Raw genomic sequence first — 25,139 nt, forward strand, 5'->3', positions numbered from 1 at the left:
CCAATGTGTGTCTATGGAGATTACATGGCTGTGTGCTTGATTTTATACACCTGTCAGCAAAAGTTGTGGCTGAAATAGCTGAATCCAGTAGTTTGAAGGGTTGTCCACGTAGTGTGATAACATGCATAGCCAATACAATGCACAGCCTCCCATCGACTCCGGTCTCATTTTGAGACAGACACACAGCTCTAATGGATAGAATGTTTCCAGGATCACATGACCAAGGTGTCAGTGGTGGGGAACTTGTAGTATAATAAAGTAATCATTTGGTGAGTTTTTATATTTGTCCTGTTTGAAAATGTGCTTCTTTCCATATCCCAACTCCCACTGAGAATGGGGTCATGGCCAGACGTTATCAGTTGTGACTGTGAAGCAATTAGGAGGAAGTGCTTTGCTTTAAGGGCACCACGACAGACTTTTCACTTTGTCGGCTCGGCGATTCAAACTAGCAGCTTTCGGGTTACTGGCCCAATGACCGCTAGGCTTCCTGCCTGGCCATAGTGCATGTAGGTTATGTCCTGCTTTCTATCCGCTTGTCTGTTCCCTCTGCTACTTCAACATAATGTCCTGCTTTCTATCCGCTTGTCTTTTCCCTGCTACTTCAACATAATGTCCTGTATTCCATCCGCTTGTCTTTTCCCTCTGCTACTTCAACCTAATGTCCTGCTTTCTATCCGCTTGTCTTTTCCCCTGCTACTTCAACATAATGTCCTGTATTCCATCCGCTTGTCTTTTCCCTCTGCTACTTCAACCTAATGGAGAGCCCGTATTACAGTGTGTCAATAACATTACTGATTTCTCATTTGGAATGACTCAATTATTGGGCCATGAGTGACTTTGGTAGGAGTCAATTAATTTGAAGGGAAGCTTGATAAAGAGATGGGTGAGAGAACATGGAGAAGTTATGGAGCGATACGTTTGCAAGGGCTCCTGGGAAATAACAAGAGCCACACGCTGTGGGATGGTTCTTGCTAAGTATTATCATTATTGGACCAATCAGTCAATGATGGGGGGGGGGGGGGGGGGTTGCAGGTAATCATTGCAAAATGTCTTCCAAAAGATTAATTGAAACAGAGGCTTTCAACACAGAGTTCCATTAGATACTTATCCTCATGGCTGGTGTGGTCCCAATTGGTGTTGCGAAGCTAACGGATACTTTAAAAATACTTTGCTACAACTATTGTACTGTAATCATTTCCTCTCAGTACTTTTTTTGTCAACGTGACACAATTTCATCTTTCACTCAGGGCCCCTCGGGCGGGCCTTGTGAGCCACTGGGGGGATCACAGTAACTAACTAGTGTGTCAGAAAGTCCAAGAGTGTGAGGATGTCTCCTGTGTAAACCTGCCATGTGTTAGGCCAGATTAATTAGACCACCTAGAGGTGCCATTGGGCAAGTTAAAAGATTTAACAGCCATCTTGTTTTCAACATCAATTCAGAGAATTCCCTGCAGAAACTCAGTGCTCATATCAATGGGTATGCTTATTGAGTGCTATATCCATTGGTTGCATGGCTCTGAGCAGTGTCCAAGGGGCTTTGGTCCAAAGACGCCAAACAGAGGTGATTTGTAGGAAGAAATATAACTAAGACAGTCTTGTAGAGCAGCATAGAGAGGGATGTCTCTGGCTTTACGGACATATTTGGTCAGAAATGAGAAAGAAAATTCTACAAACACGAGGCAGCTCCGACTAAACATGAGCTCGAGAGAGAAGGCGTTGTCTGGCATGCACAGCCAGCATCCTCCAATTCTATCTACTGGATCAAAACACAGGCTCACTTTTTGGGCACAGTCAGAGATTGGGCACAGTCAGAGAATGACTAGCAATTGATCCACCAACTCAACGGGAGACGAAAGGAAGGGGGGAAACATTGGCTGCAGGTGTATTCATGTGTGTATGCTGTGTGTGTGTGTGTGTTTGTGTGTGTACACTCATACGTGACTAACTGATGTTGTTGAGCCGTTGCATCTGACATGACAAGTGACAAAAAGTTGCAAGCATCACTACAACACATATTGTTCAAGGGACAACACAAACACCGTATCCTTTTGAGATCCAGAGATGATTTAATCCGACAAAGACAAGAACCCCTGCAGTTATGTGACATTTTTGCTCGTGACCCCCTTATGGCCATTTTGAAACATCAGCAACACACGATGTTTCTCAATCATATCCAGATTGTCTACAATGATAGAAAGCACAGGCAGGAAAGGGCTTATATGTATCGCATAGGGACAGGAAATTAAACACGGATTTAGATGATTGGCTGCCCAGGATGCTGGGTTCCAGGGAGGATTACAGGGAGAAGGCAAAGATGGAGGTTAAAAGTTGTATAGGTTCCAGAACTGCAGTGTGACAGAATCACAAATAGAATCGATGCGCGGGTAGATGTGTGTGTGTTTTTTTGTCCACTGCATAGATCAATATTAAAGCAAGTATCCTTCTGATATGACATGCTTTTTCAAATGGCTAGTTCTGTACATTCATATGGCTTTAAGATGTCAGTCATAAGTCTGCTTCGAAAGGACATCTTGATATACACTGAGTGTACAAAACACTAAGGCGGCATGGACTCTGCAAGGTGTCGAAAGCGTTCCACAGGGATGCTGACCCATGTTGACTTCAACGCTTCCCACAGTTGTGTCAAGTTGACTGGATGTCCTTTGGTGTGGTGGACCATTCTTGACACATACGGGAAACTGAGAGTGAAAACCCAGCAGCGTTGCAGTTCTTGACACAAACCGGGTGTGCCTGGCACCTACTACCATACCCTGTTCAATAGAACTTAAATCTTGCCCATACATTCACTGAATGGTACACATACAGAATCCATGTCTCAATTGGCTGAAGGTTAAAAAAATCCTTCTTTAACCTGTCTCCTCCCCCTTCATCTACACTGATTGAAGTGGATTGAACAAAGTGACATCAATAAGGGATCATAGTTTTTACCTGGATTCACCTGGGCATTCTGTCATGGAAAGGGCAGGTGTTCCTAAGTGCCCTTCCGCTGGTCTTTATTGTAACTTTTAATCATATTTATTCTTATTATTGTACTGATGATATGATATGTAGGTTGTAGGCCTTAATACATTGAACCAAGTAACTTATGCAATCCACACACACCAAACTAAGTTAGGAAATAACAATATTGCTGGAGTAATATATTAAAAGTCTGGTTGGAACACTTCTAAGAATCGTATTCAATTGAATTATGTAGATTACACATTGAGCAGTGGCCTACAACAACCAGCGGTCTCCTCACTTGAGGTAAGTGTTGCAGGCACCTGACCTAAATGTATTTGTTACCTCGTGCCGAGTGGAAAATCTAAAGGGATTAGTCCAATTTTACGAAGAACATTTTTATTGTAATGACATTATTTGGGGTAAGTTATTAATCATGAGGCCTTTCTACAATAGGAGATCGTAGGCGTAAGTAGCCCTTTGAGGGCTGTTCTAAGATCACTTTGTCTTTTTAGATTATAATGAGTCCTATAACATTCACAAGAGGGACCTGATCCTAGATCAGCCCTCCTACTCTGAGATGCTTCAGGAATACGGCCCAGCAGTTCTCCCCCTACCGAGAGATTGTAGTGATATCTCCACTTCAAGGTGTGACCCACTGCGGTCCAGTGGTATCAGGCTGGCTGCTACACAACTGTAATGAGATAAATGAAGAGCCCATTGTGGAGTTTTCAAGATGAATCTCGTGGACGTCTGACAGAAGCGTAAAATAGGTGAGTGTCTGCATATGAAAGTGGTTGATTAGATTAAACATGACCAATCCCCTTGATGTGTGAGATGACATTGACCTTGCCACTATGCCAGCCTCCCTCTGCAAAACTCCCAGACCTATCTCTCTCTATATATATATATCCCGCTCTCTCTCTCACTCTGTCTCTCTTAGTCTTACCCCCCTATCAGCTTCAAATGAACCTGGAGGAAGGGAAGGAGCAGAGAGAGAGAGAGAGAGAGAGAGAACGAGAGAGAGAGAGAACAAGAGAGAGAGAGAACGAGAGAGAGAGAGAACGAGAGAGAGAGAGAACGAGAGAGAGAGAGAGAGAGAGAGAGAGAGAGAGAGAGAGAGAGAGATCCTGATTCAGGGCATTGATTCATCCTTTAATTGCTTAGTGGATATTGGTTTGGGGGATATCACAGTAATGTATGGTCTAGCGGAACAGTATGGCACTGATCACACTGTGATATGTAATCATATATTGTCGCTGCCAATAATCCTCGTATCAGTTGTGCCCTCAATTGTTAAGGTCAGGTCTCATCAAACGCCCATTTCCTGACTTCCTTGGTATACTTTGTTAATGCGTATGACTCACACCTGTACTGACTTAACTCTAATGGACAGGGTGCAGGGCACAAGCTGAACATAACAGCTATCAGCGGATGGACCATTGTGTCCTTTGTGATGAACAGGAAACGTCCAAGAGAATAAATACTTAGCTGAGCTAAGACTGGAGGGTTACACAGGTCAACACTCAATTCACATCCCCTCTGACAGTCCCTCCACCTTGACACACTCACACCAGACTGTACTGTGTTGACAGTCCCTCCACCTTGACACACTCACACCAGACTGTACTGTGTTGACAGTCCCTCCACCTTGACACACTCACACCAGACTGTACTGTGTTGACAGTCCCTCCACCTTGACACACTCACACCAGACTGTACTGTGTTGACAGTCCCTCCACCTTGACACACTCACACCAGACTGTACTGTGTTGACAGTCCCTCCACCTTGACACACTCACACCAGACTGTACTGTGTTGACAGTCCCTCCACCTTGACACACTCACACCAGACTGTACTGTGTTGCTAGGCACCTGTGTCCACGATGCCAACCAGGTTACCATGGTAAATGTAGTCAGAAATCGCCTAGATGAAACATCAGTTAGTTGTTTAGAGCTTCCTGCTTAACAGTTGGACTCATATTGAGTGCAATTTTCCCATGGTGCCTTTGGAGATGAGCGAGCAACAAGAGTTTGGAATTAAGCGCCTAATTAGGACTCCCAGGGAAAATGTATTTACTGACGGATTATGACCGAGACACCAATTTTTGATATCAAGCATTTCAAGGGTACGCGGCCTCGTTTTGTGACACGCATTTTAAGTCTGACAGAGAAAAAGGCAAAGGACGTATTCAGCAGAAAAAGTTTCTCAGTGATGGAACGTAACAGGGGTGGATAAAGTACCCAATGTCATACTTGAGTAAAAGTAAAGATACCGTAATAGAAAATTACTCAAGTATAAAGTCACCCAGTAAAATACTACTTGAGTAAAACTCTAAAAGTATTTGGTTTTAATTATACTTAATGAAAAATTTCACCACATCTTTTAGTGTTTGTTTCATTCGTCCATTATTGACAATCAAGATTTCAAGATATGTAACTTACATTTTTTTTTAAATCATCCGTTTATGATGCTTTTTGCATCATATGACGTAAAATGCATCGTAGGGGAGGATTTCTGTATTTTGAAAGTTACATATCTTGAAAAGTTGATTGCTGACAAGCAAAACATTTTAGGACTGCGTCAACAATAGACACATTTTTCTTTAATTATTAAAAGTAAATTTAATTGCTAAAATATACTTGAGTATCAAAAGTAATAGTATTAATAATTTAATATTCCTTATATTAAGCAAACCAGAGGGCACGATTGTTCTTGTTTTTTAGTTTTTTTACAGATAGCCAGAGGCACACTCCAACACACAGACATCATTTACAAACGAAGCATTTGTGTTTAGTGAATCCTCCAGATCAGAGGCGGCAGGGATGACCAGGGATGTTCTCTGTTTAGTGAGTCCTCCAGATCAGAGGCAGTAGGGATGACCAGGGATGTTATCTGTTTAGTGAATCCACCAGATCAGAGGCAGGAGGGATGACCAGGGATGTTATCTGTTTAGTGAGTCCACCAGATCAGAGGCAGTAGGGATGACCAGGGATGTTATCTGTTTAGTGAGTCCACCAGATCAGAGGCAGTAGGGATGACCAGGGATGTTCTCTGTTTAGTGAGTCCTCCAGATCAGAGGCAGTAGGGATGACCAGGGATGTTCTCTGTTTAGTGAGTCCACCAGATCAGAGGCAGTAGGGATGACCAGGGATGTTCTCTGTTTAGTGAGTCCTCCAGATCAGAGGCGGCAGGGATGACCAGGGATGTTCTCTGTTTAGTGAGTCCTCCAGATCAGAGGCAGTAGGGATGACCAGGGATGTTTTCTGTTTAGTGAGTCCTCCAGATCAGAGGCAGTAGGGATGACCAGGGATGTTCTCTGTTTAGTGAGTCCACCAGATCAGAGGCAGAGGGATGAGCAGGGATGTTCTCTGTTTAGTGAATCCTCCAGATCAGAGGCAGTAGGGATGACCAGAGATGTTCTCTGTTTAGTGAGTCCTCCAGATCAGAGGCACTAGGGATGACCAGGGATGTTCTCTGTTCTAGTGAGTCCTCCAGATCAGAGGCAGTAGGGATGACCAGAGATGTTATCTGTTTAGTGAGTCCACCAGATCAGAGGCAGTAGGGATGACCAGGGATGTTATCTGTTTAGTGAGTCCTCCAGATCAGAGGCCGTAGAGATGACCAGGGATGTTCTCTGTTCTAGTGAGTCCACCAGATCAGAGGCAGTAGGGATGACCAGGGATGTTCTCTGTTCTAGTGAGTCCTCCAGATCAGAGGCAGTAGGGATGACCAGGGATGTTCTCTGTTCTAGTGAGTCCTCCAGATCAGAGGCAGTAGGGATGACCAGGGATGTTCTCTGTTCTAGTGAGTCCTCCAGATCAGAGGCAGTAGGGATGACCAGGGATGTTATCTGTTTAGTGAGTCCTCCAGATCAGAGGCAGTAGGGATGACCAGGGATGTTCTCTGTTTCCTGAGTCCTCCAGATCAGAGGCAGTAGGGAGGACCAGGGATGTTCTGTTGATAAGTGTGTGAATTGGACCATTTTCCTGTCCTGCCTAGCATTCAAAATGTTACAAGTACTTTGGGTGTCAGGGAAAATGTATGGAGTCAAACTTATATTATTTTCTTTAGGAATGTAGTGAAGTAAAAGTAAACATTTTCTAAAATATAAATATTAAACTAAAGTACAGATACTCCAAAAAACGAGTTAATGTAGTACTTTAAATTATTTTTGACACTGGCCATCCGGGCTAGTAGACTACAATTTCTACTAGGCCGGGTCTGCTACACGAAAATGTAAAAGGCATCTCGGGCTAGTTTGGCACATTTTTTAGTAACTCTGTCTGAAAATGACTATCCTTGGACTAGTGCAGTGGTATTCAAAGTCGGGGTCACGACCCCTTGTGGGGTCACAGAGTAACTGTAAAATATTGGGAACAAACAACGAAGAGTAATGATTTTGGTATTGGATAATATACAAACGTTTTTGAGAAAGATAATTAGAAAAATTAAATGTTATTCATTAAGTGTATTTATTGGTTTCTTTTAACTTTCATAAAAGATGAAAATGCAATGAATTGAAGGTTATTTGTTTGATATAAAAATCGAACTTTACCAATTTTTAACATCAAATCAAATGTTATTGGTCACACACACATTTTTTAGCAGATGTTAAATGCTTGTGTTCCTAGCTCCAACATTGCAGTAGTATCTAACAATTCACAACAATACACACAAGTCTAAAAGTATAACAATGGAATTAAGAAATATATAAATATGACGACGAGTAATGTCAGAGTGGCATTGACTAAAATACAGTAGAATAGAATACAGTATATACATATGAGATGAGTAAAGCATTATGTAAACATTATTAAAGTGACTAGTGTTCCATTATTAAAGTGGCCAGTGATTCCATGTCTATGTATATAGGGCAGCAGCCTCTAAGATGCAGGGTTGAGTAACATTATTAAAGTGGCCAGTGATTCCATGTCTATGTATATAGGGCAGTAGCCTCTAAGGTGCAGGGTTGAGTAACCGGGTGGTAGCCAGCAAGTGATGGCTATTTAACAGTCTGATGGCCTTGAGATAGAAGCTGTTTTTCAGTCTCTCGGTCCCAGCTTTGATGTACCTGTACTGACCTCACCTTCTGGATGATTTGATTTGATAGCGGGGTGAACAGGCAGTGGCTCGGGTGCTCAAACACTCCAATCAGCTGGTCTGCGCATGCTCTGAGGATGCGACTTGGGATGCAGTCTGGGCCGGCAGCCTTGCGAGGGTTAACACTCTTAAATGTCTTACTCACGTCGGCCATGTGCTAGCCTAATTTCCACCCCTGCTGCTTCGTCACTTAAATTTTCTCTGCCTTGGAAAGTTGTGGGGTTTTTGTTTGCTCAACAGACATACATCACGACCATACTGTATCTGTTCACAATGACACAGTTGGGGTTTTCTTAGCTGTCTGAAATGCAGGGTCAAAGTCAGAGCAATATAAATATCTACTTTGGAGAAGAAATCTTGGGTTTCCTTGCTCTCAGGTGGGAGAAGAGAGAAACCACTTTCGGTGACTGAAACAAGTAATTTCAGGCTGTCTATCATAGAGCAGACCAGCTATCTATATATTTGAGGGCTAGAGCTATCAATCATCCATGCACCCCTGCTGCTCTTACTGACAATATGTTGCCTCAACACCATTACATTGAGAGATATGGTGACAGGTTATGGCATGTTGTTGTGTAATGGATTTTTACACATTCTAAACTCAGCAAAAAAAGAAATGTCCTCTCACCGTCAACTGTGTTTATTTTCAGGAAAATTATTCATATTTCTATGAACATAACAAGATTCAACAACTGAGACAAAAACTGAACAAGTTCCACAGACATGTGACTAATAGAAATGGAATAATTCGATCCTGAACAAAGGTTTGGGTAAAAATCAAAAGTAACAGTCAGTATCTGGTGTGGCCACCAGCTGCATTAAGTACTGCAGTGCATTTCCTCCTCATGGACTGGACCAGATTTACCAGTTCTTGCTGTGAGATGTTACCCCACTCTTCCACCAAGGCACCTGCAAGTTCCCGGACATTTCTGGGGGGGAATGGCCCTAGCCCTCACCCTCCGATCCAACAGGTTCCAGACGTGCTCAATGGGATTGAGATCCGGGCTCTTCGCTGGCCATGGCAGAACACTGACATTCCTGTCTTGCAGGAAATCACACACAAAACGAGCAGTTTGGCTGGTGGAATTGTCATGCTGGAGGGTCATGGCAGGATGAGCCTGCATGAAGGGTACCACATGAGGGAGGAGGATGTCTTCCCTGTAACGCACAGTTGAAATGAGTTGAGATTGCCTGCAATGACAACAAGCTCAGTCCGATGATGCTGTTACACACCACCCCAGACCAAGATGGACCCTCCACCTCCAAATCGATCCCGCTCCAGAGTATAGGCCTCGGTGTAACGCTCATTCCTTCGACGATAAACGTGAATCCGACCATCAACCCTGGTGAGACAAAAGCGCAACTCGTCAGTGAAGAGCAATTTTTGCCAGTCCTGTCTGGTCCAGCGACGGTGGGTTTGTGCCCATAGGCGACGTTGTTGCCAGTGATGTCTGGTGAGGACCTGCCTTACAACAGGCCTACAAGCCCTCAGTCCAGCATCTCTCAGCATATTGCGGACAGTCTGAGCATTGATGGAGGGATTATGTGTTCCTGGTGTAACTCGGGCAGTTGTTGTTGCCATCCTGTATCCTGGATTTGATGTTTGGATGTCCGATCCTGTGCAGGTGTTCTTACACGTGGTCTGCCACTACGAGGACGATCAGCTGTCCATCCTTTCTCCCTGTAGCGCTGTCTTAGGCGTCTCACAGTACGGACATTGCAATTTATTGCCGTGGCCACATTTGCAGTCCTCATGCCTCCTTGCAGCATGCCTAAGGCACGTTCATGCAGATGAGCAGGGACCCTGGGCATCTTTCTTTTGGTGTTTTTCAGAGTCAGTAGAAAGGCCTCTTTAGTGTCCTAAGTTTTCATAACTGTGACCTTAATTGCCTATCATCTGTAAGCTGTTAGTGTCTTAACGACCATTCCACAGGTGCATGTTCATTCATTGTTTATGGTTCATTGAACAAGCATGGTAAACAGTGTTTAAACCCTGTACAATTAAGATCTGTGAAGTTATTTGGATTTTTACAAATTATCTTTGAAAGACAGGGTCCTGAAAAAGGGATGTTTATTTTTTTGCTGAGTTTATATGTGGATATGCCCCACTCATTTACATGAAACAAAACAGTGGAAGTGACAGGATACAGCATGTGTTATTGGTATCGTTGAGGGAAATGGGTGTATTTGTTTCCAGCTGGAATCTCTTCAATTTGATTCCATTCAATATGATTTTTATCAATCCCCTTCAAGGGGAGTTTGTAATCAAAATGATTAGTATCAGTCCAGGAAATATACTTTAGTAATTAGTGTACTTTTATTATATTGGATTGCTTGTTTCTCATCATTGGTAAGGCTCTGTTATTATTGGATGTTTGAGGAAACAACCTTTTATTACTGCTATGTGGTGACCATGTATTCACTGATTCAAAACAATAGGTACACCTGCACCACTTTGAGTGTGTAAAGAACTGTAATGCTGCTGGGATTCTCTCTCTCTCTCTCAACTTTCCATTGCCTAAAAGGGGTCTGTTGCATTGAGAATCAAATTAATCCTAAAAAAAAATGGGGGAAAAAAATAATGATATTATGTTATCACAAGATCTGTCATCCGCCAATGATTTTGACTTAAATACCTCAAGATGTTTTTAGTGGTTGATTGATGTGCTAATTTACTTCCATCAAATTGGATAATAGCATAAAGTGACTCTTATTAGACTGTGCATATTAAAGTTAGCTTCATAATTGCAGTGATTATTCAACATGAGTGTGAATAATGTATTGTTTTGTTCTATAAACACTAAGTGTGTTTCCATGCGTAGCCACTTCTTGCCCAGAGACATTAACAACATCAGTGAAGAGATCTATAGTATATAGAAAAGGTAGGAAAAGTTTTCTTTCAACATCTCTCCATGGAAATATGGAGGTGTTCTGTAAGTTGTTTTGTAAGTTGTTTGGTCTTCCTGATATTAGTTCCTTGAACAATCTTTCTGTTTTGCTTACTTTCATTGCTTTTACTCCACAGTGAGTCATAACACACAGCCTCTGCCGATTCTGAAAGGCCAATGCTTTTCTACAACATGCATTCTTTCCCAAGACATTTTAACAGAGATGGCATTGATGGCAGAGGATGTTGTTGCGGCGTCCTTGGAACTGTTGTGTCTCACCAACACCTTGTTTCTCAGAATATCTCTGATGAACAAGAAGAGGAGAAGAGAGGAAGGACGTCACACTTAATCTATTGATTCAGCGCAAGAATGCAAAAAAAAAAAAAACAGAGAGACGGAAAGGGATTTGAAATATTTAATTTACCGTGAACCAGTTTCACGTTGAAAATAGGACGTGCTTGTGCATCAGATGTGATTGTCAAACCCCCTTCATGAACCTTGATTAATTCATGTATTCCCATGGTACTTTGTCATTCAATTCTCATAATGATTCTACTGTATTCAACATGCTTCAGTTGTTTACCACAGCACTTCAACATTTTTCATAATAGCCTACTTTACATTGACATTTCATATCGTCTGCCTCTGTCTCAGTCTCCTCATGTGTAACATGCCAGCTCTTCCTTTCCTATGTGTCAGAGAGGGATATGACTGCCAGCCTGAAAATAAAACTGCCCAATCAATTGACTTTCAATATTCTCCAGTAAACATTTGTTTACATTAACCTACAGCTACCTCTTGTTTGAGACATTGTGTCACATTCTCTGTTCATACGTTGACATGTTCCTTGTCAGTAGTTTGTTGTGTGTTGTGTGTTGAGTGTGTGTGTGGGGGGATCAATATGGCACTAACAAGAGGATAACTCAACATCTGTGGGGATCATCAAAGATGGGAGAAATTCTTCTGTACCTCCACTTGTATGGGAACTGATTGGATGTCTATATGATGGCATTGCTGATTGGACTGCGAGGTTTGATGATATACTTGAAAAACCACCATGGTCTCAGGCTTCACTTATATAGTCGCCAAGGTGGTGGGTAGCTAGAGGAGACTAGGGAGCCACAAGTGGCTTTGAAGCCATTTTTAGAAGCTCTTTATATGGAATCTTGTCTCCTGTTTCCACACTGGGAACGTCTGAAGGGCTGAGTAGGAGTTTCCTCCTCTTGTTTAAAAAAAAAATCACATTTACTTGTGTGCCCTCTAAACAGCCCTGAAATGCTCAGATTGTTACTTTACACTATTTATCTCAAAGTCACTCATTTAACAAGTCCTGTGCAGTGGTATTTGATTTAACTAGGCAAGTCAGATAAGAACAAATTATTATTTACAATGACAGCCTACCGGGGAACAGTGGGTTAATTGCCTTGTTCAGGGGAGGAACAACATATTTTTTACCTTGCCAGCTCGGGGATTTGATTCAGCAACCTTTTGGTTACTGGCCCAACTCTCTAACCACTAGGCTACCTGCCACCTCTACACTCCAACCACTAGGCTACCTGCCACCTCTACACTCTAACCACTAGGCTACCTGCCACCTCTACACTCTAACCACTACGCTACCTGCCACCTCTACACTCTAACCACTAGGCTACCTGCCACCTCTACACTCTAACCACTAGGCTACCTGCCACCTCCACACTCTAACCACTAGGCTACCTGCCACCTCTACACTCTAACCACTAGGCTGCCTGCCACCTCTACACTCTAACCACTAGGCTACCTGCCACCTCCACACTCTAACCACTAGGCTACCTGCCACCTCTACACTCTAACCACTAGGCTACCTGCCACCTCTACACTCTAACCACTAGGCTACCTGCCACCTCTACACTCTAACCACTAGGCCGCCCCTTGAGTTCTTTTCAAATGGAAAGAGTTGATAACTTATACAGATTTAATGCAAACAGTACACCAAAAATGTATGAAATGCGATCACGTACAGCAGTATTTTCCAAAACTAATTTTAAATTGTAAAAAATTCTGTCAGTTAAAACCAATGTACACTTGGAGGGCTGTTTTTTCGACTGAAGCCGAGTCCTACACTCTCTCTCATATTGGGAGATGCTGCAGTTCATCTATTGTACATGTAATTACCATCGCAGCATCAGACACTTGACCAATGACAGTGGAGCCTTTCCAGCTTTTTCCATTTGAGAAGAACTCAAGAACATGATTGCAGTGGCCATAATTAACATTAACAACAGATCTCGCGCCATAACGTCTTGAGCGCCCACTCAAGAGTCAGTGAGCTTTGTAATTAGCGAGCACTTACAAGGCTGCATGGCATTTTATGTACTCCAGCTTAACACACTCAAACGTTATTATTGGGTACTTGATGGAATGACGAAGGACTTGTTAAAGGGGCAGAGATTTTGTAGAGAAAGTTCACTTGCAGATCCCAAAACAAATGTAAAACTGGCACACTCTCATATTAAGGACAGCCTCAGACAATACATCAAGATCAACTGTTGTCTTTCCAAGTGGGTGGTTTTTGGATGTGATTTGGATTCCAAGTCGTTCCTCCCCAACTTGAAGAAGACGTACTACCGTGCATAGGGCTTCTACTTTTCAAATCAAATCTAAATTAATCTGTCACGTGCACAGGATAAAGCAGCTGTAAATGCTATAGTAAAATGCTTACTGGCCTTTAAGTCATGTGTTACCAAATGGCTGCTATTATTAAACCCTAACCGGTTGACTTTAAGTCAAGTGTTACCGAGAGTGAATCTACATCCAAGTTGACTGTTGTTCATCTGTTTGTTGGCTTGGGCAGCCTTTAGTAATGGAAGTGTATTGTATTGTTCCTCACTTCTCCAGACAGTGAGAGGGGAAGAATGTGTTGAGCTCAAGAGCCTTAGCCCATCTCTTGAAGGATGAGAGTGAGTCTTGTTGTTACAGCTGATCTTATGATTTGATTGGTTTTTAAATCAAGGCTGCTTATTGATTGCCTCTAATTAATGAAATGTAACACAGGGGGCCTATAGACAACCTAAGAATTATAACAGCCTCTAGTTCATTATAATGAAATATGTCAGACGATCGTAATAAAGGGTGGAAGTGCAGTACAGTTAGGTCTATATCTCAATGTAAATGATTCCATTCTTCTCTTTTGACATTCATTTGGTTGCAGGGACCTGGGCGGCCCCTTGCTTTATGCACAGTAATTGCGGGACACATTTTACAAGAAGTCAATTTCAGTTCGCATGAAGAATGGCAGTGTGTGACGGTGGAAGGTTTTTTTGTAATAAAGAGACAAGAGATTGAAACTGAGAGTGTGTGGAGCTCAGAGGCAGCCAGGCGGAGACAAAATGAAATATAAATGAGAAAATAATGTAGCTTTTGTTTCTTAGTGTCACTGCAAACTTTTTGCATCACAGTCAAAAGACGTTAATTCACTCTAAAGAACACTTGTAAATTAAACAGAACACATTTGTAGACAAAAGGGAATCATTATTGATAAAAACAGGCATTCTAAGACTAGGAGTCTATTTCCCATTTGAGGAAACAAGCTGTTCTGTTACGCTCGAGTTACGGATAGGCTAACGCTTGTGTACATTTTAATAGATTTCTCTCATCATGAAATCAACACATTTCCGTGACAGTTAAATGTCTTATGACACAACGCCAGTCTGCAAGTGGCCTATAAATGTCTATTACGCTTCATGATAAATCCCTGGATTCTGAATGAATATCGAAAAATACATTATGTCACAATTAAGTTAATTGCATTTGTACAAGGCTAAATGACTAATGGAGTTCCACAATGAAATGCCAAACATTTTTTTATGGTTCGCAAAGCCACTGTAAATTGACTAGACCCAATTGGAATAAAGTACCCTATAAAACTGTGATCCAGGACTGAACTAGAGAGAGAGGCTCGAATCTCTTTCTGCTGGACCTAGTCTTTGGTCATTGATTGTTAGATGACCGTTAGACTAGTTCACATTCTACAGTACGTCCACTCTACAACATTTTTCTGAATGTAGAGGGAAAACCAGGAAGACAGATGTGAGTGGATGTATATCTTTTAGAAGATTATCCATCCTAGGTGACTTATATGGACCCTACATGGAGTCTATAGTTTATTAATCAAGGGACAGTTTGTAAAGAAAATATTGAGACAGGTGACTTTGGTCAAATCTATGTCGAAGCCTCACCAATTCTCTTGACATCAACGTCCCGCAAATTGTCTATTGTTAATAGTTTTGATCACAGTTGACAGAAAGTATTCTATTGTAAGCAGTGGCTTCTCGAAAGTCATTATATACTTGACAGAAAACTCGCTAGTTCAGATTTTCTTATGTAGCTCCTGTACCTTTTCGACCTCGTGGAGCTGACATATTTCAACCCCTGAAGGTGTTTCTTTCATGGACTGGTTAGAAAGAGGCTCTGCTGCTCTGCTCAAGCCTGTCATCAACACACTTTCCCAGAAATAAGTCCATTTGGCCTTCGATGGAAGATTAAATAAATGATACCCTCTAAAATCAATGCCCAGACCATGATGTAGGCTTTGGGCTGAGTGTTTGCTGTGGTGCCAGAATACAGCCACCAGAGCCAGAATGTTCATCCTGAAGCTGTGTCCCTTTTTTTTGATATCTCTGTGTTCTCACTTCATTTGAGAGTCTCCTATTGGAAGGTTTGTTGTGGTTATAAAGACACCAGACAGTCCATTATGTCTCATCAGCATGTAGAGAAAACATTGGCTTTTCTTAGATGATGATAATGTAGAGTTATTTGCCAGTTCAATGTCATTTCTGAGTAAAAATTTCATACTGTTTCTTTTGACTGAATATCGAAGTAACTGTATTTCATTGATTCTTTTCATAAAGCTTTTCATAAAGCTTTTCATAAAGCTAAAATGAAGGAAACCCTTTTTTCTTTCCCCATTCTGTACATTTAGAACGGAGGGGGAAAGGGTTTCCTTCATTTTAGCTGATCTTTTGTGGTGATATTGGTATGTTTTTGCTGCTTCCATGTGTGATTAACTACTTATCGATGTAGCTATCAAACATTTATAGTTGTTCATGGACGACGACGATGCTGCATTTACACCCAAACTATACTTTTGAGTGCACCGTACTAAAGGAATGCCAGAGGCTTTCTGACTAGTTATATTTGAGTGTCTGCGAAGACTAAACTGGTATAAAATATATCTCCTCGAACATTTGTTAGAGTGACACACTCTTAGAGACCAATAATCCATTGCTGTCCACTTTTCGAATGTCTTTTCAGCTTTGTTCCTGATTTTTTAGGAGTATTCTTGTTTTATCCGTTTTCTTAGATGGAAATGATACCAGAGCCGGATCCAGACAATGAAGGGACTAAAATAAGTGTAAGTTACTGCATGTACAGAATGTGTATGGTGTCCAGATTAAGACATCAAATTAAATGAAATGTATTTACATTAGCAGATGTCACAAAGTGCGTAAACAGAAACCCAGTCCAAAACCCCAAACAGCAAGCAATGCAGATGTAGAATATGGACACCATGTGTATGTGACTCCATAAGTATGGACACATAAAACCATCACTATGTGTTACTGTTGTGTCATTACATGGTTCTCTGTACTGCACCACTAGTCATGTGGATTTGTGATGTAGGTTGCTCCTGCATTTTTCGTTGAACATCTCTATATCTCCCTACAGACGGTGAAGGTACAGGGAAACGACATCTCCCACAAACTGCAGATTTCCCGGGTGGGAAAGAGTGACGAGGGCCTGTACGAGTGCAGAGTCACCAACGCCAACTACGGAGAGCTGCTGGAGTACAAGGTCCAGGCCTACCTGAAGGTGAACAGCACCCGGCCCCGCATCAGGCTGGCCAAGAAGACATCCCCCTTGTCACACCTGACAGCTGATAAGAAGCCACGCAAGACAGGCGCCACAGCAGCACAGGACAGCATGAGCCCCGACCTGAGGGTTCGCTCTACCTCCAGCTCTCAGACATCATCAGCCAGGACAATCAAACAGAGTTCAGGTGAGACATTTAAACAGAGTTCAGGTGAGATAATCAAACAGAGTTCAGGTAAGATAATCAAACAGAGTTCAGGTGAGATAATCAAACAGAGTTCAGGTGAGATAATCAAACAGAGTTCAGGTGAGATAATCAAACAGAGTTCAGGTGAGACAATCAAACAGAGTTCAGGTGAGATAATCAAACAGAGTTCAGGTGAGATAATCAAACAGAGCAGGTGAGATAATCAAACAGAGCAGGTGAGATAATCAAACAGAGTTCAGGTGAGATAATCAAACAGAGTTCAGGTAAGATAATCAAACAGAGTTCAGGTGAGATAATCAAACAGAGTTCAGGTGAGATAATCAAACAGAGTTCAGGTGAGATAATCAAACAGAGTTCAGGTGAGATAATCAAACAGAGTTCAGGTAACGCCGCCAGAGACTCGTCGGGTTCCGCTACGTCAGGTTTCGGTACTGGCTGTTTCATGTTTCATGGAATTTCAAGGGACTTGATCATTAGCCAATCTTTTTTTTAATCCTTTTTTTCTGTCTGTATGTCAGTCTGTCTGTTTGTCTACCTGTCCATCAGCTTGTCTTCTTGTCTGTATGCCTTTCAGTCCAGGCTGCGAAGATTTTACACATTGTCCGACCTGTAAACCATGGCAATTGTTAGCCGAGTAGGAATTCAGTGCATGGTGTTGTCTGCGTTTACATGCCTGTGCAGAGAAGGCTAATGTGTCAGGTCTAGTTACCTCACAGTTTGCATACATTTGTTTTGGCATTGTTGCTTTTTCAAAGCTCTTGGATCACTTAATTAAAATACAAAGAATGTCCCAGAAGTGAGATGTACCAAAAGGCCTTCACAACTTTGTTCAAACTATGTGGCAAGTCGCCAACCCGTTGTGGGAAAAGAACAACGCTGAACAAAAATATAAATGCAACATGCAACAATTTCAAATATTTTCCAGAGATACAGTTCATAGAAAGAAATCAGTCAATTGAAATAAATTCATTAGGCCCTAATTTATGTATTTCAAATGACTGGGCAGGGGCGCAGCCATGGGTGGGCCTGGGAGGGCATAGACCCATCCACTAAGGAGATAGGTCCACCCACTGGGGAGCTAGGCCCAGCCAATCAGAGTGGGCTTTATTACAGACAGACATACTGGATGTGGAGGTCCTGGGCTGGCGCGGTTACACGTGGACCGTGCTTGTGAGGCCAGTAAGATGTTCTGTCAAATTCTCTAAAATTACATAGGAGGCGGCTTGTGGAAAATAAATGAACATTCAATTTTTTGGCAACCGCTCTGGTGGATATTCCTGCAGTCAGCATTCCAATTGCACTCTCCCTCAACTTGAGACGTTTGTGGCATTGTGTGACAAATCTGCACATTTTAGAGTGGAGTTTTATTGTCCCCAGCACAAGGAGAAATGCTCACTAATAGGGATGTAAACACATTTCAGAGAAACAAGCTTTTTGTGCACATGGACAATTTCTGGGATCTTATATTTCAGCTCATTAAAAAGGGGAAAAGCATGCGTTCATATATTTGTTCAGTATACTTTCATAAGATCGAATACCCCTGTGTACTATCCAACATGGCTGAGCGTTGAACTATACTGAGAACTGGGAACATTTGTGAAATGAGTGAATGACACCTAGATGCAGTGCCATCTGGTATCACCAAATCCCAGCAGGGATTTACTAGACAAATCAGACTGTTATTGCATTTTTTTTTCAGGAGGCCACATCCACAGCTAGTGCCATCATGTAGGCAGATAGATGGCGCAAGGCCAGCTCTTTCCTGATCTCAGTTAACCCAGAATATTAATCTCTGGGAATTTGAACAGTTTTGCAATTAACTTCAAGGTCTATACTTTTTAAGAAATTTAGATTTTCTATCGGTTTGCGGACTCTCCACCCTCGCAAAAGGAAACTCTCAGCCAAAGTCCCCCCCCCCCCCCCCCCGAAATAAGACAGTTAAAATACTACCTCCTCCCAATCCCGATACGTCCACATAATCAGTGACGAAAACCCAAAGACCGGAGCTAATGCTGCTCCTTGTCTCACGCATCCTATTCAGTCCCGTTCAGATTCTTCGGTCTACATGCAGAATCTGCCCAAGGGAGATTAGCTCTCTCCCTATGGTAGCAGCATAAAGCCAGGGTGATGCACTCTCCCTCAGGGTGACGCACTCTCCCTCAGTGGGGAGGTCACTCTGCCCTGCATTCCATTAGACAAAATATTGATTAAACTAGAGACTCAGTTAGACTGTAATGATTGCTAGTGGACCAGGTGACTTTACTTTGTGCAACCTAAAGCCATTTGAGTCCTGTTATAGTAAAATGAACAGTCCTTGGGTGTAGTATTTTACTCGTGCTCACTCCTGTTTTAGCCTTATTTATTAAATCAAGAGTTTGGTTGCGACAATTCATGTTTTTTTTAAGCTTTTCCTGTGATGCACTTTCTATTGTTTATCTAAGAATGACATTTAGGCTGTATTCCGTGGCGTGAGTATGTTTTCAGGTGGGGCTAGCGTGGTGTGAGATATTCACTGCACATCATCAGTGCAGTCTCCATCGGCAGTGCAGCGTAGCCCACCCTCCCAGGCTGTGAACTGATTAATGATTCTCCATGCGGAGGATGTTTTGGCCTAGCTCCTCTGTGGCACTCCTGTCCACTTGATCACCCCGGGCCAAATTAAATCTGGCAGGGAAGAACAGCGGGTCACAGGCCTCCGTCTTTTTCCTCCTCCTGATATTGAGCCGAACCAAAATGTCCCCTGACAATTCTCCTCTTAGAACATTGCTGTGCTTGGTCTGACAGACAAATCCAGTAAATGTCATCATGATTTAGGGAATATTTCATTTTCCATTTCCTGAATGCTGCCTTGTTTCGGGAGGATTACATTCTTGCTCTTTTCCCTCCAGGACACTTTTTCAGTCTCTGCAGGTACAAGAACAAGTTCATCTTGTTTCTTTTTATGCTTTTTGGACCTTGGATCCAGTTTTAGTTTGTGTGTTCCAGGGTGATTTAACAGAATAAAAGCTTAATATACACTAGAGCATGTACCATTGCCATTCAGAATATCTTCCCATCTCTCCCTTCTGTACTATAAGTTCTGCATCATTATCCTTAGTACAGAAATGCCTCGATGCCTTTTTTTCTGTGCTCTTGCTCTTGCTCTTATCAATTCAAGGACAATGTCCCCGAGATACAAATGAACCAAATTTGCATAAGACTGCCTAGGCTATTCAATATCACACAGTTGTCAGACAGTGTGGGTTGGTCAAAATGCAGTGGAAGCTGACTTCAGAACAGACAGCAGCTTGACAAGTTCAGCAAATGGTAGCTGTCCATGTAAATCCTTTCACAAGACCGTTTGTACTTCCTGTACTTTAGGGTAAAGATTCTATCCTAATTTTTTTGTTGTTGTGGGTGTTTGGTGTAGTGAGTGTTCATTTGAATATATTTAATTGAATTGACTCACATTTGGAAGCTAGTGGACTTATCCAGCCTTCATATTTAATTTCAGAAGCAGATCATTCTATATGTGCATAATGTATATAATGTTTCAGACTAGTGCCGTAATAGCTTTTGCATACATTTCTCCTCAGCAGTTCATAATTGTTAACGAAAACAACTGCGGACATATTTTGTGTGAAATTAATGCATATTCTATATAACAACGGATGAATACCCGCATCACACCCAATGTACAGCTTTATAAGAACAAAATACATACATTACAACAATAAGTGTTTTTGTCAGTGATAAAAAATAAATGCAAGATAAGTGCTGTATATGTGTTGACCATATTTCTTCTTTCACAGGCACGAGGATAGCTACAAGCTGTGGACTTGCCATCCTGATTCTTGCCTGTGGCTTCGTGAGGGATACCTTGCTATAGTTTCAAGGACTGACTTTTTCCTCCGAGTATCACTCCCTCTTCTCGAAGCGAAGGAGAAAATGGCCTGTTATTACCACCAAGCGGACGACACAGTTGGCCCTAATTTTCCACTACTCTGCACCCAATACATTCTTATTACCCGTTGTACCACAAGAGGCACCTTCTCAAAGGCCAGCGGCGGGATTACCTGTTGTGCCGACGTTTCTTCAATGCACCCAACAATCGAAACAAAATGGAAACTGACATTGGCTCCTTGGAATATCTTTCACAGACCTTTATTTTGAGATTCCTGCAGTGAATCTATTGTGTCATTGCTTAAAGTAAAAAAAAATATCTATATTTGTGTATATATAATATCAGTATATATAATTGTTTTATTTCAAACACCTGGAACTGTGTATAGCTTACATTCGCTATGTTTTCACTATTATGTAACTACGTCACGCAAGGCTATTCATAGTCCTCTTAGAACAAAAGAGCTAGTCAAATACAACAACATGATGTAGAGGCCTAGTCGGATTGCTAAATGAAGGCAACTCGACAATGAATTATTTTATCATCCGTATTGTGTGTAACTTGCAAATACAGTTCTCGAACGTTGTTATTACAGATCACTTCTCATTAATGCTCACCTTCTTTACTTTTTACAATGGTATTTCTTCTGTTTACAATTATACTTATTTTCCGTCCCTTCTCATTTCCTATATTATGATTCATGAACATGTCAATGTCCATTATGTGACCATGCCAGCAGACTATTCATTTAAATTGGCCTGCACTAATATTGTACAAAGGCATTCATAGTCATGCTTCACGTACAGTACAGCTCTCCTATTTAAATGTTCTACCATCACAGAGGAAAAAAGGACTGAGTATCAAGGTACTGCTGTAGTCTATTGTTCAGGGACACTATCTTTATGTAAAGAATCTTACATTAGCCAAGAAGACATCTTATACCGTTTTGATGGTGCAATGATTCCCCCAATGATACCTAGAAGATAGGTTTCTTATCTATGACACAAACGTAAGGATGAGGAAAGACTCTATAGGTCTTGTGATTAAAGGAAACGGGTTTTAAAATTGCTCTCGCTCTTATCCCTTCACAATGTTCGATTGACACAATGCTTTGACAATCTGACCTCTTGATTCAGAACCCGTTAGCAGACGTCATGGATTTTACCGTTATTTTAACTGTTAATAGAAGTAGGAGCTTTCTAAGTATCTCTTCATTGTTCCATAAACATTCACCACTTTGAATAATTACCATTAACTAAATGGATGCATCGATGCTATGTTGCATTATTGTTACGTAAAGTGACCACTGGACATATTCCCCCATAAATACAGATTACGGATCTTAATTTGAGACAGTTTGCTACAGCAGGAAACTAATCCTTCAGCAGCAGGACATTTGATTTATTATATGGTTTATAGTTAATGGACATTTTCAAAGTGTAAAATAGAAATCTTTTTAAAACCTCAAATACACTACACGTAGTAAGTTCCCCTGCTACAGGGTGATCACATTAAAGATCATACATCTGTACTGTTTGAATGGGTGGAATTGTTCATTGATGCAGTAACAGTGCTTCAGATCTGCCATTCAGTTGAGTTGAAGAGGGAAGCCAAAGACTGAAGAGAGTCTCCATTGTAAAAATGTATCATGCAACCAAAGACATTGGCTATATGTCCATAAAATATGGCGTTCACCAACATCGATCTCTTTGCTCATACTGTAGCCTAGTGCTCTCACATATTGTTCCAATTTATTTCCAATCTGGTCTTACCCAGATTCACAACGCAACATCTGTCCATTTCTTCAAATCCTGTTTAAAATAATATCATTTTGTACTTACTGGGATGGAATTATTCAAGGTATTGGAAGTGCCTACACATTTTAGGGGCCACAAAGAAGCACCATTTTGCTGAAAGTCTCAATAGGCTTTTTCCACAGTTAAGATAGTCCAGTCTGCTGTACAGATCAGTGAGAGGATCTAAACTAGGGTTTCCGAAACTGTGTGGGGGGGGGTGCACCACTTGGGGTCCCGAGGAAAGCGTTTGGGAAAGGCTGATCTAAACCTGTTGATTCAGCAATTGGAGTTAGCTGACAGAGCATACCGGAGGATCCACCTAGAGACATATCCTGATCAGCAACTATTGTCAGAGTACAAGATGTGTAGGCCAAATATTTAATCTGCACTGTTCCAGTGGTGCCCAGGATGACAAAACTCAGTCTAGCAAGGCTGTGTCATGCCACTCAACCTCAAATCAATACTAGGCTAAATTCCATTGAGTAAAGTAACATCATAACTATTTAAATTAATCCTAAATGTTCAGTTTTTAAAAAGAAGAGTTGACATCTGCTAGTAGAATGTTTATACTGTACAAGTTCTCTAGCCAGGGACTGGTGAAATGAATAGCATATTTGTGTGCACAGTTATAAAGTGATGCTCCAGAGCTTTTGTATAATTTCAGCCAGTCGTTTTTGAAAGTAGTGTTCACAAGCCAAAACGGGTCCCCGAAAACTGTACGCAGTTGTGTACTATGTCATCCATTTCGTATGATGTTACGCTGTGCAAAAATATTTAATTTTGTTTTGCAATTCAGATGATATGTTATGAATTTGTACGTGCTTAAGATCCCGAACTGCATCTTTAAATGAATGCCTTCAGTTTGTCAAATTCCTGTATAAAATTTAAATAAAAAAAATCTGTAAAACTTGTAAATTAAATAATCAGCATGTAACCTTTTTTAATCAAAATGTCTAAAAGCAGAGACAAGTGATGTTCTGTATTTGTAACAATGTTGTCATTTATTCATTTGCTAACAACAGGAAATGGAATTACGCAATTCTTTAAAAAAAAACTTTATTGACAGTTTGATTCACCATCAGTTACGGAGGACCTCTTCCAATGGCAACTTACCTGTTGCACGGCCTACAGTACTTCAACTCACTGGATTTTGTCAACAAGAAATGGAACCATTTCAGAGTATCATGGGTCAAGCAAAGTGAATATATATAATTTGAAGGATTGACAACAGTCATTTATTAAGGTAATTGTAAAGTCTGACAATTGTGGTGGCTTACAAGCAACAAAAGTCTCAGCCATCAAACAAGCTATTGGCAATTCCACATGAAGGAATTAGGCTGAGACTCAGATTTTTTACTTTAAAATGTTTGCCAAACAAAATCCAATTGATATCAAAGTTTAAGAATCCACAATGACTACTTTTAAAAATGTACATTGAAAACTTGACCTTAATACATTTACTTGAAGAACAGTGCTGATGCAAAGTATGGTAACTGAATGACGGTTTGTTCTGTTGGTGCCGTCATTCTGTAACCAAACGTTGCATCTGCACTGTTCTTCAAGTAAATGTGTTTTTGTGAAATTTCTGTGTAAAAGAAGTCATTGTGCACAGAGTTGTGTTTATTTTAATAGGCAAGTCAGTTAAGAACAAATTCTAATTTTCAATGACGGCCTACCCCGGTCAAACCCTCCCCTAATTGTGCACCGCCCTATGGCACTCCCGATCACAGCCGGTTGTGATAAAGCCCGGGATCGAACCAGGGTCTGTAGTGACGATTCTAGCACCGTTGCTCCACTCTGGAGCCCACTTTGGGAGTCGTATGGTGTGTTAAACTTTGAAATCAATTGGATTTTGTTTGGCATACATTTTTTAAGTAAAAAAAAAACTCAGTGTCATTCCGTTACCGGGGAATTTTCCGTACAATGCAATGACAATTGAGTAGCACGATCAGTTTCTGTTCTTTTTTTCTGATCCATTGTTTCAGGTCCACATAGATGTATTGTCTCCTTATCATGATTCATCTCCATGCAGTCTTGTCTGTTTGTTGAGCCGTCAAATGTTATGAACTGTAATTTTATTTTGATTTGGTAGTGTGTGTGAAGCTTCTGTACTGGAACGTTGACACAGTTTGTATTGTAATGATGATATCAGAATACTATTTAAATAAATCATTTTCACAGACTGGATTCAAACACTGCTTCCTTTGATGAGTCCATTTGTTAAGTCTGTAATATACTGTGACTTGATATGTCTTAATATAGACACCATACTTATAAAACTAGCATGTAGATGAACTTTCTTTCTGACATTGTTTTGATATGTTAATATCTATCAGTAGTTGTTGTTTGCAAGTTTGCGTTCACTTTTCTATTGTAGGAAGGTAATTGAGTTAATAGTTTGTGTTCACCCCTGTATCGTAGGAAGGTAATTTAGTTAAAATAATAGTTA

At 41.2% G+C, this 25,139-nt stretch overlaps 1 protein-coding gene across 1 annotated transcript in view; it reads left to right on the forward strand.

Annotated features, from left to right (window-relative positions):
• The window catches only part of LOC129823001 (V-set and transmembrane domain-containing protein 2A-like), a 36,365-nt gene extending 11,482 nt beyond the window's left edge, over window positions 1-24,883 (forward strand). The window contains exons 3-5 of the mRNA XM_055881652.1: window positions 16,295-16,345; window positions 16,660-16,990; window positions 20,803-24,883. Of these exons, the coding sequence (XP_055737627.1) occupies window positions 16,295-16,345; window positions 16,660-16,990; window positions 20,803-20,879 (459 nt within the window). The 3' untranslated portion in view covers window positions 20,880-24,883. The remainder of the gene's footprint in view (window positions 1-16,294; window positions 16,346-16,659; window positions 16,991-20,802) is intronic.
• Window positions 24,884-25,139: the final 256 nt, after the last annotated feature.

Source organism: Salvelinus fontinalis, chromosome 25, assembly GCF_029448725.1.
Source record: "Salvelinus fontinalis isolate EN_2023a chromosome 25, ASM2944872v1, whole genome shotgun sequence".
Taxonomy (NCBI): domain Eukaryota; kingdom Metazoa; phylum Chordata; class Actinopteri; order Salmoniformes; family Salmonidae; genus Salvelinus; species Salvelinus fontinalis.